The following is a 12674-nucleotide window of genomic DNA, read 5'->3' as shown; positions in this document are numbered from 1 at the left end:
TACCTTAGGAGAATATTCTGTATCTTATTTTATCTATATGATAAATATAACATGGAAAATTGTTTAGTGGTCTGAGAAAGTACTTTTATTTCCGGACTTTGCCTTTTAATTGAATCATGACAATATGTCAGAACTTGCAACATTGCATACAATAATAATAATACTTAAAATAATCAGTTCGGGTCTACCAAAGAGTTCTAATATTTATAATTAATTTGTCTCAATCTCAGTTTTTTTAATCTGTTCACATTTAGCTTCTAAAAAGACTAGCTTTGGACAAAAAAAAAAAACCCCAACCAAAACCAAACTGCCAACATCTCACTGCAATAGCTTTGGTGCAAAAACTACTGATACAAACTTTTGCTTAGTACAAAGAACTCTTCAGATTCTATGTTGAAACATCTCCCCAGCACACTATGGCTGCCATTAGGAATAAGCCAGGTGAAGCCTGAAGATTAAAGGCCTGATTGTGTAAAAACACTGATACATACTCAGGCTTAAAAATCAACACGTTGACTCTGCAGTTTTCTCAGTTGTGTTGAAAACTGTAAGAGAGGGAGGACAGACCCAGATATCTGTCAAAGACCAACTTCATCATACAGCTATGATTATTCTGATTTTCAAATATATATTTACTATATAGGCAAAAAGTAAAGAAAACATAAGGAATTGGGAAGACACAGATGCCTGCATAAGAGGGGTCTGCTACCTTCAAAGGCATGTACAGCCAAAGGCAATGAGAGTTCTATTTTTATTAAAAAATAATAGTGGAAACTGTTTTACTTATGTTTTCTCTTTTAAATTCCCCTGAGAATACGGATAATAAATAACTGACAATACCAGATTGCACACTGTCACTCAGAAACCATTTTCTCTCTGGAGAATTGATTTTTACTAACAACATAGATGACACGTGGCAAAAGTTGTAGCTGATACCAGAGTTTTGTGGGCCATAATAAATGAAATAAATCTGGAGGCTTCCAAATGCATGGAGCAGAGACAGAGATTCTTGTTTAGGCTCCATTTCACTCATGCTGCTCTGTGCAAGACAGGGAGGGCTTCTCCCTTGAAGAAGGAAGATATTCTTTCAATTTGATTAGCAGATAATTTAAAAAAGCCAAAAGAAAACAAATCTTATTAAAATATTGTCCTTTGTTTCTGTCCATATGTGGCCTCCAAGAATAGAGGTAAAAAGACAAATTGTAGGTATTGGAAAGAGTGAGACATGGTGTATCTACACTGTAATTCAGGGCAGAGAGTCCCACACTAGCTTTAATCAAGCCTGCATATCAGAAACAGGCCAGAAGACAGCTCCATATGGAATAATTTATTTGGCCATGAATAGAATATATTTATCTGTGGCTGAATTTCAGAATTCATGTAACAGCTCGAATGTGACCATCCTAGTACACTAGAAATCAGAGTCCCAAGCCAAACTTAAAACAACAAATCCAAATCACGTATCTTTCTTGTTTTTACTAATAAAAACTGGATATCAAAATCTGTCTTGTAAGTTAGGAGGCTGAAGCCTGGATATCTATTTTACCACTCAAACCACAGTGAAAGAGTTTGGCCAAACAGCATTGCCTTATTGCTTCCACAGTTGCAGTACTGCCCGTGTTGACACCTTAATTCCATGCCTACGGAGTCCGTGGATAGCAACTGTTGCTCTTCAAATGACAGAAACTTCTGCGTGTGAGATAATAGCATGAAGTTTCAAAGGACTCAGAACATACTCTTCAACTCCTCTGTCCTGACCTTTCAGTGTTCAAAGACCTCTCTCCTTCAGCAAACTGAATAATCCCAGCACACATAAGTTATTGAGTTTATTTGCTTTCGGCTGACCGTGCAAGTAATGATGATCCACTTGTGTTGCTGGGCAGTGGGGAAGAAGGTGGCTTCTCCACCTTGTCCTGACAGCAGCACATGGGGTAATGTGTCCACACAAACAACTAAGCACACCCAGCCTAGGGTTTGTTTCTGATGGGGCAGATGGGGAGTGGGAGACAGTATATAGGAGACTGAACCAGGAGTCAGTCTAGCAGATGCCTAAGAAAAGCTGGCAGGGGGCTGCTTGCTGCAAGGAACAGGCCCACATCCCTTACTGAGACAATATAAAGCTGACTTTCAGAAGAAACTGTAAGCAAATTGTTCAATGCAGAAAACTGCTGAAAGCAGCTATGCTGGAAAGAAGGAGTGCAGAAAAGGATCTCCAGAGAAAGAAACCACACATGGACACCTCTGAGTATGCCACCAGTAAACATGAGGTGAAATTTCGTTCACAACTTAATAACATCAGAGACAGACGCCAGCACTACTGGTGCCTAGGCACTCGCTTACTTGTTTTAGTGGGGGTTCTTCTAGCTTACCTTCAGAAGACTGCTTTTTTATGTAAACCTGGCCTGCAGAAATCTGAATTAATACACAATATTCTAAATATTCAGCAGGTTTCAGTAAAGACAGTCTTGTTAAAGCATCCAATGGAAACTTACACTCTAAAACTCGATCAATTTTTCACAAAAAGTCCTTTCCTGTGGGGCACCCAAACATTGTTTAAGTAGAAGAGACAAACAGACCCTATGCAGTCTCTTGAAGGCCTGTTTTCATGATAGTCCTTGTCCCTGAACTATCAGAGGAAAGACATTTATCCTGCAAATGTGTAATTGCTTCTTTTCAAGGTTTAGCATTCACCTGCATTAGTCATTACTGGACATATTGCACCCAAGAACAAGTACATTGAAGCTAATTGTGTGAAAATATTTATGACTACTGGATCAAGTGAAAGCCATCTGCTCATTAAACACCTCCTGCCACTAACAGCATTCTAATAAGCTGCAACTTAGCTGCATCGAAAAAGTGGTACTTACAGCACTCGAAGAGACCTGAGCCCATTGAAGGCGTGGACTGGAATGCACCGGAGTCTATTGTAACTCAAGATGCTGGAAAAATGAGAAAACAGAGTTACAACATTCTATTTTTGTTGATTATTTCACTACCAACTCAAACATGAAGCAGCATGAAAAGCCACACGCTTAAGCAAGAAAATATATACTAATTGTTCAACACCTTAGATGGTATCTGAAAAGCAATTACAACTGTTACCAAAACTTCGGACTACTTACAGTGTTGATAACTGAGTCATGTTGCTGAAGGTATAATTGGCCAATACACTTATGCTGTTGTTGCTCAAATCACTGAAGAAACACACAGAGAAAATATCATTTGTATGAATGAAACAAAGTCTTTTTTAAAGGTTACATAATATCTGCACAGCAAAATGCTCGAAGCAATTAGAAAGTCACATATTATCTACTGATGTATTTTGTAACCAACCCTGAATAAGCTCTAAAAGCAAAGCCCATCAGATTCCCCTGAAAAGCCTCAGTCAGAAATATTAGGCCTATTTCCAGCATAAAGCATTCAAAAAAAGAAAATATCAGTGCATACAAGCAATATTTTTGAAGAAGGATAAACAATAAATGATACAAGCACGGGTGAATATCTACTGTATCAACTTGCTTTGCAATGTATCACAGAACATTTCCATATGTTCTTCACATTGACAGCTACTAGAACAAAATGTCATTTTTCACTTTGAAAAAGTCTTTTAGGCTCAAATAGAACATTTTGGTTTGTTGTGCTCTCCCTTGAAAAACAAAATTAGAAATGTTTCCAAAACCCCCCACTCTTTTAAAACAAGATTCCAGTTTTCCTTCCATGTTTTGGTCTGAGATTGTTCTGCCCATTTGACTGGAGTACCTACAGAGCTGATTCCAACAGCATCTGAAAACTTCTCATAAATGGTTCAGCCAAGAAATTTCACTCCTGTGTATCTCAGGGAGCAATTTACTGAACAAGGTCTAGTTGTGTCTCTACCTGCATGACTGTTCAGAGCAGAAACAGCTATACAAATTTTCATTGCCTTAGCATTATAAATACTGCCTCACCTAGAACAAATTAATGCCATCTCCTCTGCTAATGACCTTTACAGCCTCGCACTGATAAATCTGCCAAGTGAAACTTGCAGCCTGGGTGTGAGTTTAGTCCTCTCACAGAGGCTGCAAGCTCCTGCAGAGGAAAGGGCTCTGGTGCTCTCACTCACCTTGCTTTTTCTACACTCTTTATGAACATTTATTGGCAATAGTGGCCACTGTGAAACTCTTTCCAAATTTAAATTACAGAAGGGGCTTGGGGTTTGTATGGTTTTGTTTTGTTTTTTTCTTTTCCTCAAATACACATCATTTTTATTCCACCTACAAGCTAGTGCAGAAAGAGGCAGGTAATTTTCTGGACATTGAAACCAGGTGTTTCTTACATCAGTGTGAGGTGTCTGAAGGTGGAGAGCCCCTTTGGCACAGCAGTCAGATGGTTTCCCTCCAGGTACCTGGAAAAAGGCAGATTTGACAATTACACAAACATGTTAACAAGAACTCCTGTCCCTCAATCTACACCATGAGTTGTCACTACAGTCACCAAGGAAATGATCTTTGATTCATTGCTCTGAAACTGTACCAGTTTCTTCTTTATGAGTGAATTATCCCACGTGCAAAGCATATTAGTAGCTTATTGATTTTTATCTATTTATTTATTAAGACTTGGAAGCAAATAAAGGATCTTTGACCTACAGCAAACAGAAATGACCATCTGGTTCTTCTATGACAGAAACTGAAGAAAGGGAGAAAAATTGTACAGCTTGTGCCCTGAACTTAAACTTACCTTTAACAAGTTACTGTAAGAATGCTGAGTGCTGACTGACCCTGTTAGAAGGAGTTTTGTCTTTGCACGTAAGTTCCTTGTACAGCCAGAACTGGGAGAGGAGCTGCACTGCCACATCTCTGTGTTGCAAAAAGTCTCACTTATTCCAGTGTCAACACAAACACCCATGAGTTTGGTGGCACATCCTTTACAGCAGTTCCTGCTATGGGATATAGACTGTCATTACCTTTCCTTTCCAAAGTATGCTCATACAGGAGGAAAACTTGGTACAAATTGAACACTGAAGACCAAGTCCTCTTCGAATACAGGCTCCTCCTACAAGCACTAAGTGTATTTAACAAAATAGCTTGTGTTTCCAGCGTGGAAGTTGTTTGAGACACCACTGAATGTGTCTCTATTCAGACACATGAACAGCAGGGCTATGGCAGCAATGAGACATGGGGCTTCTCCTGTTTATTACAAAAAAAGTGAGACAGAGCTGGAGTTCTTTTCCTTAACCTTGGCTTTGGGATGAAACTGCATCCCTGGAAGACACCAAAGTGATAAGGCTCCAATGGAAACTGACCACTGCACTGCCATGACACTGTCAAGGTGACTCCAGACATCTGCCAGAAGCCGTATCTACTTGGGAGACAAATCCAATCTTCTCAGAAATAGTGTGTTGAAGGAAGGCACCCATGGCCGAAACCAGGACACTCCCTCCACAGGCAAGGATACAAGGTGAAGTGGCATTTATTTCCCTTCCTTACAAGATACTTTGGGGGAACAGGTTGCCCAAAGAAGTGGTAAATGCTCCATCCCTGGCAGTGTTCAAGGCAAGGCTGGATGGGGCTTGGAGCAACCTGCTCTAGTGTGAGGTGTCCCTGCTCATGGCAGGGGGTTGGAACTGGGCGTGCTTTAAGGTCTCTTCCAACCCAAACGATTCTAGGATTCTATGATTCTATGATTTTTCCTAAGGTAGACATAGGCAATACAATTGATGTGGTATGTTTTGAAAGATAATGAAGCATAGCCAGGAAATGCAGCCCACAGACACCACAACGCCCAATGTGCTGCCTCTACTGCCGGAAATATAACCCAATAATCATGTTAAGAATTTTTATCCCACACAAACCATTTCCTTTTCTTTGGCAACAGACCTCCTTATTCTGCATTTACTACAGCAAACAATAATAATAATAGATTATTACTGTGCTATATGTTCCCTCTCTACATTAACTGTAACAACACAGAGATGTTTGTGTAAACTAAATCCAAGAAAACTTTATTTTTACATCATTTAAAATCAGTAAACACTAATAATTTCTTACATAATGTACTTTATAACTGTTGCATCTCCCCCTTCTATCTCAGCACAATGCCCTCTCACCATTTTGTGCTGCTCTCTTCTGAACTAAACTACCCCAGGCTCATGGTTATCTGCTCTGCCAGTGCACAGGATCCCACTGAGGCAGAGTTATTTCAGAGCTTGCGGTGGAGGTGACCTTGCTCCTGTTAGGATTAGGCCAGACTAGCAGGACCACAGGCTTTTGCATTACCAAAAGCAACATCCTTCCTTAATGGAAATCCCCCCAATTGAACAAATTCATCTCTCCATTCACAATGATCACAAGCATGAAGTGACAATGTTGCCCAGCAAACAGATCTTGCAAAGTAGTGGCAGCTGCTCTGCTGACACAGACCATCACAAACCAAAGCACGGGTTAGTTACGCCACATTTACACCTCCCATGGACATTCATATCCAGCAAGTGTAAAGTCACTTGCTTCATTTTGACCTGAATTTGTTATAAATTATTTTGAAAATTGAGTTCCTTGGTGAATTCACTCCGTAAATTGTTACACAGAAGATCCTCAGAACTCAGGCACACATGTTACTATTTAAACAAGGCAGATCATGTCTCATTTCCCCAGTCATGGTCTGTGATGGACGCAGCAAGCTGCTGGGAGTCTGCACCTTCTCTTTCATCCCAGAAAGTTGCAAATCTTAAACCCATGCACCAGGGTAGGTTAAGGTTCCAGTCTTTATTCCAAATGTAAAATCCAAGGGATTTCCAAAGGAAATCAAAAGCAGGTCATGCATTATGTATTTGGAAGCTATATATGAATTTCCTTTAAGAAAGGAGATTCAACTCTTGCAATGTGTTGAAATCTTCAGAAATATATTTTCAGGATATTCTCCTGTTGATCCCATTGTGAAATAGTCTGCAATTTGAACAAACTGATGATGGCTAGCCAAGGCTTTCCCCCCATTTTACTCTCTGGTGCAATCAAAAGTTGATGGTGCACATTTTATTCCAGCGCTTCATTATTCAGGCTAACAGACATGCAGATCCCTGGAGTTAAACCCATACAGAAGATCTGCTTTGAATAGCTTTGGATTTGTACTGCAAGCAATTCCATGGTTATAGAAATGTGCTAGCAGAAAGCTGCAATGCTTCTACCAGTGGTATAATTTCTGAACAAACACACCGAAAAATTACTGCTAATATACCTCTCATGCAGACATAAGGACAATTCCCCACTGTTAAACCTCTCACCGCATTATACTAAGAATGGCAGGATTTTCTAAGCAAAAGGCATTCATTTTGAAAGCACATTTAAGTGCAATGAATTTGAAATAACCAGAGCTTTTATGGTGTAAGAGCATGCCAAGAATCGGGAGGATCCGAGATGCAACACTGGAAGACACTGGCTGCTGCAGGGGAGGTGCTGCCCGCTGCAGGCCAGGCCTCTGTCAGAGCAGGGACATGGGGACAGCAGCTCTGCACCTTGCTGGGCTGAAGGTGACATATGGGGGCTGGAAGGTGGACACAGGGAATCAAAGGATTATTCCTGAGGGTGAAGGGGTGCAGCCCAGTCACAAGACTCTGCTTATTTACGTATACATATATATCAATAGGAAAACATGGATGAAGCTAGAGATCCCCTGCCCAAACAAACCAACACAAGCCAGAACAGAATGACGCAGAGGGAAGATTGTAATTCTTTTCAATCCTTAGCCAAAGGAAGATGATATGCATGGCATCTGGTATGCAAAGAAATTCTGGCGTGAATGAAAAAATTCATGCTCAGAGTCAGGTTATTAATATATAGTCAGAGTCAAGAGTGGGTGTCAGCTGCCTTAATTTAGACACACTGACTAGTATCCAAACCAAGCTAATTTGCTTCCTAAAGCTTCTAGGATTCTGTAGTTTGGGTATCAGATTGGAAATTGTTTTTTACCCATGATTGCTGCTGGGAATCCTGAAGTCTCAATAATGATTTGTAACCAAGAAACAATTACCAGAGCCAACACTGAAAAAACCCAAACCCAGCCACCAAATACCAACCACTGAAGGCTTCTTCTAAACCATGACCAAGTGCTGGGACAGGTAACTGCCTGGCCAGGATGGTGGCACTGTGGGGCCTGGCCATGCCTTGCTCCGTGCCTGCACCGCAGAGCCCCGTGCTCGCAGCAGCCCCAGGGCTCATCCAGCACCTTCCACATGCAATAACATCACATATAAAATATTTAAAACTATGCATAAAAGTTGACAGCTGTTCTTTTTTCCAACTTGTCTATTTTTATACTGAAACCACTTGGATTGGAGGTGATATAACCACCAGCACAAGGTGCCAAAGCATCATGTAACGACTGGAATCACTTGGAACCTTTTTTGTACCGAAATGTCTATTCAGCCATAAAGTCAAGCTCACAGCAGGAATCTGTGCTAAGAGAAGAAACCAGAGAGAGAAATCAGTTCTCAGGCAGTAATTGAAAAGGCACAAAGCCTTTCCTTTAATTTCTTTAAATCTTTCATGTAGAATGTTACATTACAAAAAAGATGGTACTTGACAATTTTATGCAGCTCTAAAATTAAGTTATAGTCTGAAATTTTTGATGCAGATACCCAAGATCCTAAAATTTTGAGACAAGTTTCATTTCCCAAAACTGGTGGTCTGGAAGAGAATTGGGCTGTCAAAGCTGGAACATCCACAAAGCATGAATTTTAAGAGCTTCAATTACAGTTTCTTGAGAAGAAATAAAATTCTAGTACAGATCTAGGTACAAATCTGGATCTTGAATGTATTTAACTTTTGGCAGCTCTGGATTTTGCTGTATTTGTACATCAGATCCCAACTTACAAGTCTGATGCACAGAAACATGGCTGTGTTTGGGAGAAAAGTGAAGCCCTAAAGTTAAACTCACCTTCAGTCTCTATTGGTGCTAAAGTCACCTTTCTGATATGTACTCAAACTTCAGTCAGTCACTGAACACATTATTTGATAGTACTGATACAATTTACTTTTTCTAAGCTAACAGATTTGAAATGCAGATTTAAGCCCTTTATTTCCCCTGTAACTAAAATATCCTTCTACAGAACTATCCATTCTCTCAACGAGAGGATTTTCCTCTGCAGTGAATTAAGCAGGCTGTAAAACCTTTTACGACACAGGACTATGTAAGCCCAAGCTTTGATCTAAATTGTTTTTCTCCTTTATTATCAAAGGAAAAGTTACTGAATTCTGTGTTAAGGGTCAGTGTATAAAAGTATTTGCATTCTCAAGCAGATGATTTTCATCAGATATCTTACTTCAGAGTTATCCCTTTGATCAAGAGCAGTATAGGCATACTGAAAAATGCAACTAAATGGTTACAGTATTCCACATGTACCATAACTAACTGCTTAGAGCACATCTATTGCAGCAATTTGCATGGCCCAAGTATGAGCCAATATTTTTTGCCACAAGTCAAGAGAAACCACAAGTGCCTTGTTGGAAAGGAGGGTTGAGATTGGTGGTAAGTACCTCCAACTAGATGTGGCAGCAAATTTATGGGAAGCAATTGTCAAAATCCTCCAGCAAGTGGAGATACAGCTGAATAAAGGTGCTGTGCTAAGGCTGAGGCAGCAACAGGCAGCAAACTAGAGGTGGGAACCGAAGAGCTAAAAGACAGTTGAGCGGATCTCTGCTAGGAGCCACTTGTGAAAACTGTTGTGCCATGTACGGAATAAGCTTGGAGGCTAAATGAACCTACCAAAACCACACATGGGAATGAGAAGGTTTGTGAGAAGAGAAAGAGAAATGGCAAAAGTAATGCAAATATTAATATGTATTAACATAAATGGAAAGAAAAATGATCACTAACAATGATGTATGGATGCAGGTTTTTCCTAACAATCCCATCAGTGCTATCATATAGCTCAGTGTCAAAACATTTGGAGCATAGAGATGACATGATTAGTACATATTTATTCTAAAATACATGAGGCTCATTATGTTACAGCTTATGCACACGCCATCCACATTAACTGCCTCCAATGTTTTTCCCCAGTGCAAAATATTATTTGCTGTAGGTCCATAAAAGCAGCTGGATGCTGTCAGATAAGACTTTATTAGAAATAGATTCTACTTTTGTGAAAATAAAAAAAAATATAAAAGAGAAAAACCTAGTGTTAGCACACTGAGGTAATACGGAAAAGGAAAAAGAGCATGGGAAAGTTAGGTCAAACAGATTTGGGGGTGGGGGGGGAGATAAAGAAAGAGAAGGCCTGAAACACTAAGCAGCAGCAAGGCTAGGTTCCAAACTAGCTCATTGCATCAACATTTTACTTCTGAACATCTGGACTAGAAAACTGAGTATGTTCAAAAAGCCCAAAGACTTCTCTTCAGAGCAAGCACAGTGGGAAAGAAAGTAGGCAGTACGTAAATATACAGCAAAGGAATTTGTAAGAAACAACGTAATACTTCCCTATTCCCAAGAAGCTGAAAGAAGGCTTGCCCATGATGACGGGGTCTTGTGAAGGAATAGCTGGAAAACAGAAACTTCTTGCATCATCATCCTCTAAAAAGCCAGGCGACCTAGTGATCTTTTCAACTCCATTCTAGATGGAAGGTTTCCCTGCCAAGGTAATCCCTCCTCCCAAGGGTGGTACAAACCAAACACAGGGATGTCTCCTGCCATTCCAAGCTCTAAATGTGAAGGAGATAATGGTTTTCACATGTTTTGTCTATATACACATCCAAAACAGAAACTCAGGAAGAAAGTTGGGAGGAGTGAGCCTGTGTCTCCAGTCCACCATGTAATAAAACATTGCTGGGGATCTTTTTTGCTGAGCTTAGGAACAGGGAAACTTGACCCAGCAAAGGGTAATGTTTTCCCTGAGTGCCTGTGCGCGAGGTTCGTTCACTTTTGCATGTTGCTATTTAATACCTGTTACAATGAAAAAAAATCCTGTTTAAGGCTATTTTAAGACCTTTAAGAGAATTCAAAAGAACTTCTGAGAAGGCTCTCTTCAGACATAACAGACTGGTTTATCTAGATACACGGCAGTTCTTCTTCTTTAACCATGTTGCACAAAACCACACTGCAGTTTAATCAGAAGCACTGCAGCTAACGTGCCTTGCAGATAAATATATTGATAATGGAAGTTGATAAATGTCAGACCGGTACATTCATAAAGATTCCACTAAAATGCTCCCCTGCATCACAGAATCATAAAATCAACTAGGACGGAAAAGACCTTTAAGATCATCAAGTCCCTGTTGAGGCCTCCGCAGGGAGGAAGCTGTGGGCTACCAGGACAAGAGGCTCTTTTACACCCTTGACCTCCCCTTGGCATCACTTCTGTTCTTCGTGATCCTGGTTTTCTGCGAGTGCCTGCTGTGAGCAGAGAGACCCCAGCACACTGCCCAGAGGTCTGACATGAGAGCGTGGAAGGGGAGACAGGCAGCATGGGTTGCAGTAACACAGGGCAAGGCTTCTTAATCTATCTGAGCACCTGACCGCTGTATCGGTAGGAAAGGAGAAGACATCCCTGCCCTGGAGGCTGCTGTGGCTCTCTCAAGCCATGCAAAAGCCATGGCATCTTCTGCAGCAAGTAACTTATGCACTTCCTGGCTTCAGGTGCTAAACAGATATCCACTGCCACCACAGAAACAAACCAGCTTTAAGATTATAGCCTTAGAACACAGTTCGAGGGACCCAGGACTGCCCTAGGGAAATGGGAGTATTTTGATGTGAGGTATGCAAATAGATTGAACAAGATCGATGTCTTTTACCCTGTGCCCAGAAACCTATTGCGTTCTCTCTGTCAAGTTATAGCTGTCCTCAAAGCAAAGCAAGAGGTGGGGTTCCACAGGAGATGCTGTTTACGACAGCAGCAATGACAAATCCCAAACACAGAACAATAAAAACACTTAAATTCATACTAGCAACTTGAGACGTAGGTGATATAGTCCCTTCTAGATTATGGGCAGTACCTTATCTCAATCTGGAAGCAGAAGGCAGGCAAGTAAGATTGATTTTTTCTTTTTTAATATGTATAATTTATTTCATTCTTGTCACAGTTTCCACAGAGACATGACATTTTTAGTGTCAGTACCTGCAGCTCATCTTTTGGTATAGATACAAATAAGGAGCTCAGTTTATGTTGGTTGAGAGGAGAGTGAGATCAGGACTGAATTTTGAGACAGCTGGGACAGATTCAAGGTTATATTTGCAGAACATGAAATATTCAGAGCCAGCCAGGCCATGGCTGACTGTGTTCTGCTGACACATTTCTGGATTGAAAGCAGAAAGCTGAACTAGAGGCTTGCACAGCCAAGAGGCTCCTACTGAAGAAGACAGTCACGTAAACTCCAATGAACTCAAACTGCTCAGTTTCAGGCTATTGCCTCATTTGCCAAGAAATAGCTGAAGAAATATAGCAGTTTTCAAGAATGTGAGATTAATTTCACTCTTTTTGTGAAAGCTATGCCACCAGTGCATCAGATAGTATCAGTAAAACTCAATATGCAAAATTGAAATAGAAAAACTTCTCAGTGTGGCAGTGGAAACCAAAGTAACATCTGTGAGATCTTATTGTTGGCAAGTCATGTTTGAATGCAATGAAACCTGAACAAGAGGAGAGCAGAAACCACCTTGCAGGCTTTTTATCACTGATGGCAATATATAAGGGAATGCAGGCCAGGACT

At 40.5% G+C, this 12674-nt stretch overlaps 1 protein-coding gene across 2 annotated transcripts in view; it reads right to left on the bottom strand.

The window, feature by feature from the left end:
• The window catches only part of SLIT3 (slit guidance ligand 3), a 518327-nt gene that overhangs the window by 93250 nt on the left and 412403 nt on the right, over nucleotides 1–12674 (bottom strand). For both annotated transcript variants that reach the window (XM_030504413.2, XM_030504412.1), the window contains 3 exons: nucleotides 4316–4384; nucleotides 3123–3194; nucleotides 2868–2939 (listed from right to left, as the gene is read on the bottom strand). In XM_030504413.2, coding sequence (XP_030360273.1) covers nucleotides 2868–2939; nucleotides 3123–3194; nucleotides 4316–4384 — 213 coding nt within the window. The remainder of the gene's footprint in view (nucleotides 1–2867; nucleotides 2940–3122; nucleotides 3195–4315; nucleotides 4385–12674) is intronic.

This window comes from Strigops habroptila, chromosome 12, assembly GCF_004027225.2.
Source record: "Strigops habroptila isolate Jane chromosome 12, bStrHab1.2.pri, whole genome shotgun sequence".
Classification (NCBI taxonomy): Eukaryota; Metazoa; Chordata; class Aves; order Psittaciformes; family Psittacidae; genus Strigops; species Strigops habroptila.
Note: the sequence above shows the minus strand (reverse complement) of the source record. Positions and strands in the feature narration are given on the sequence as shown.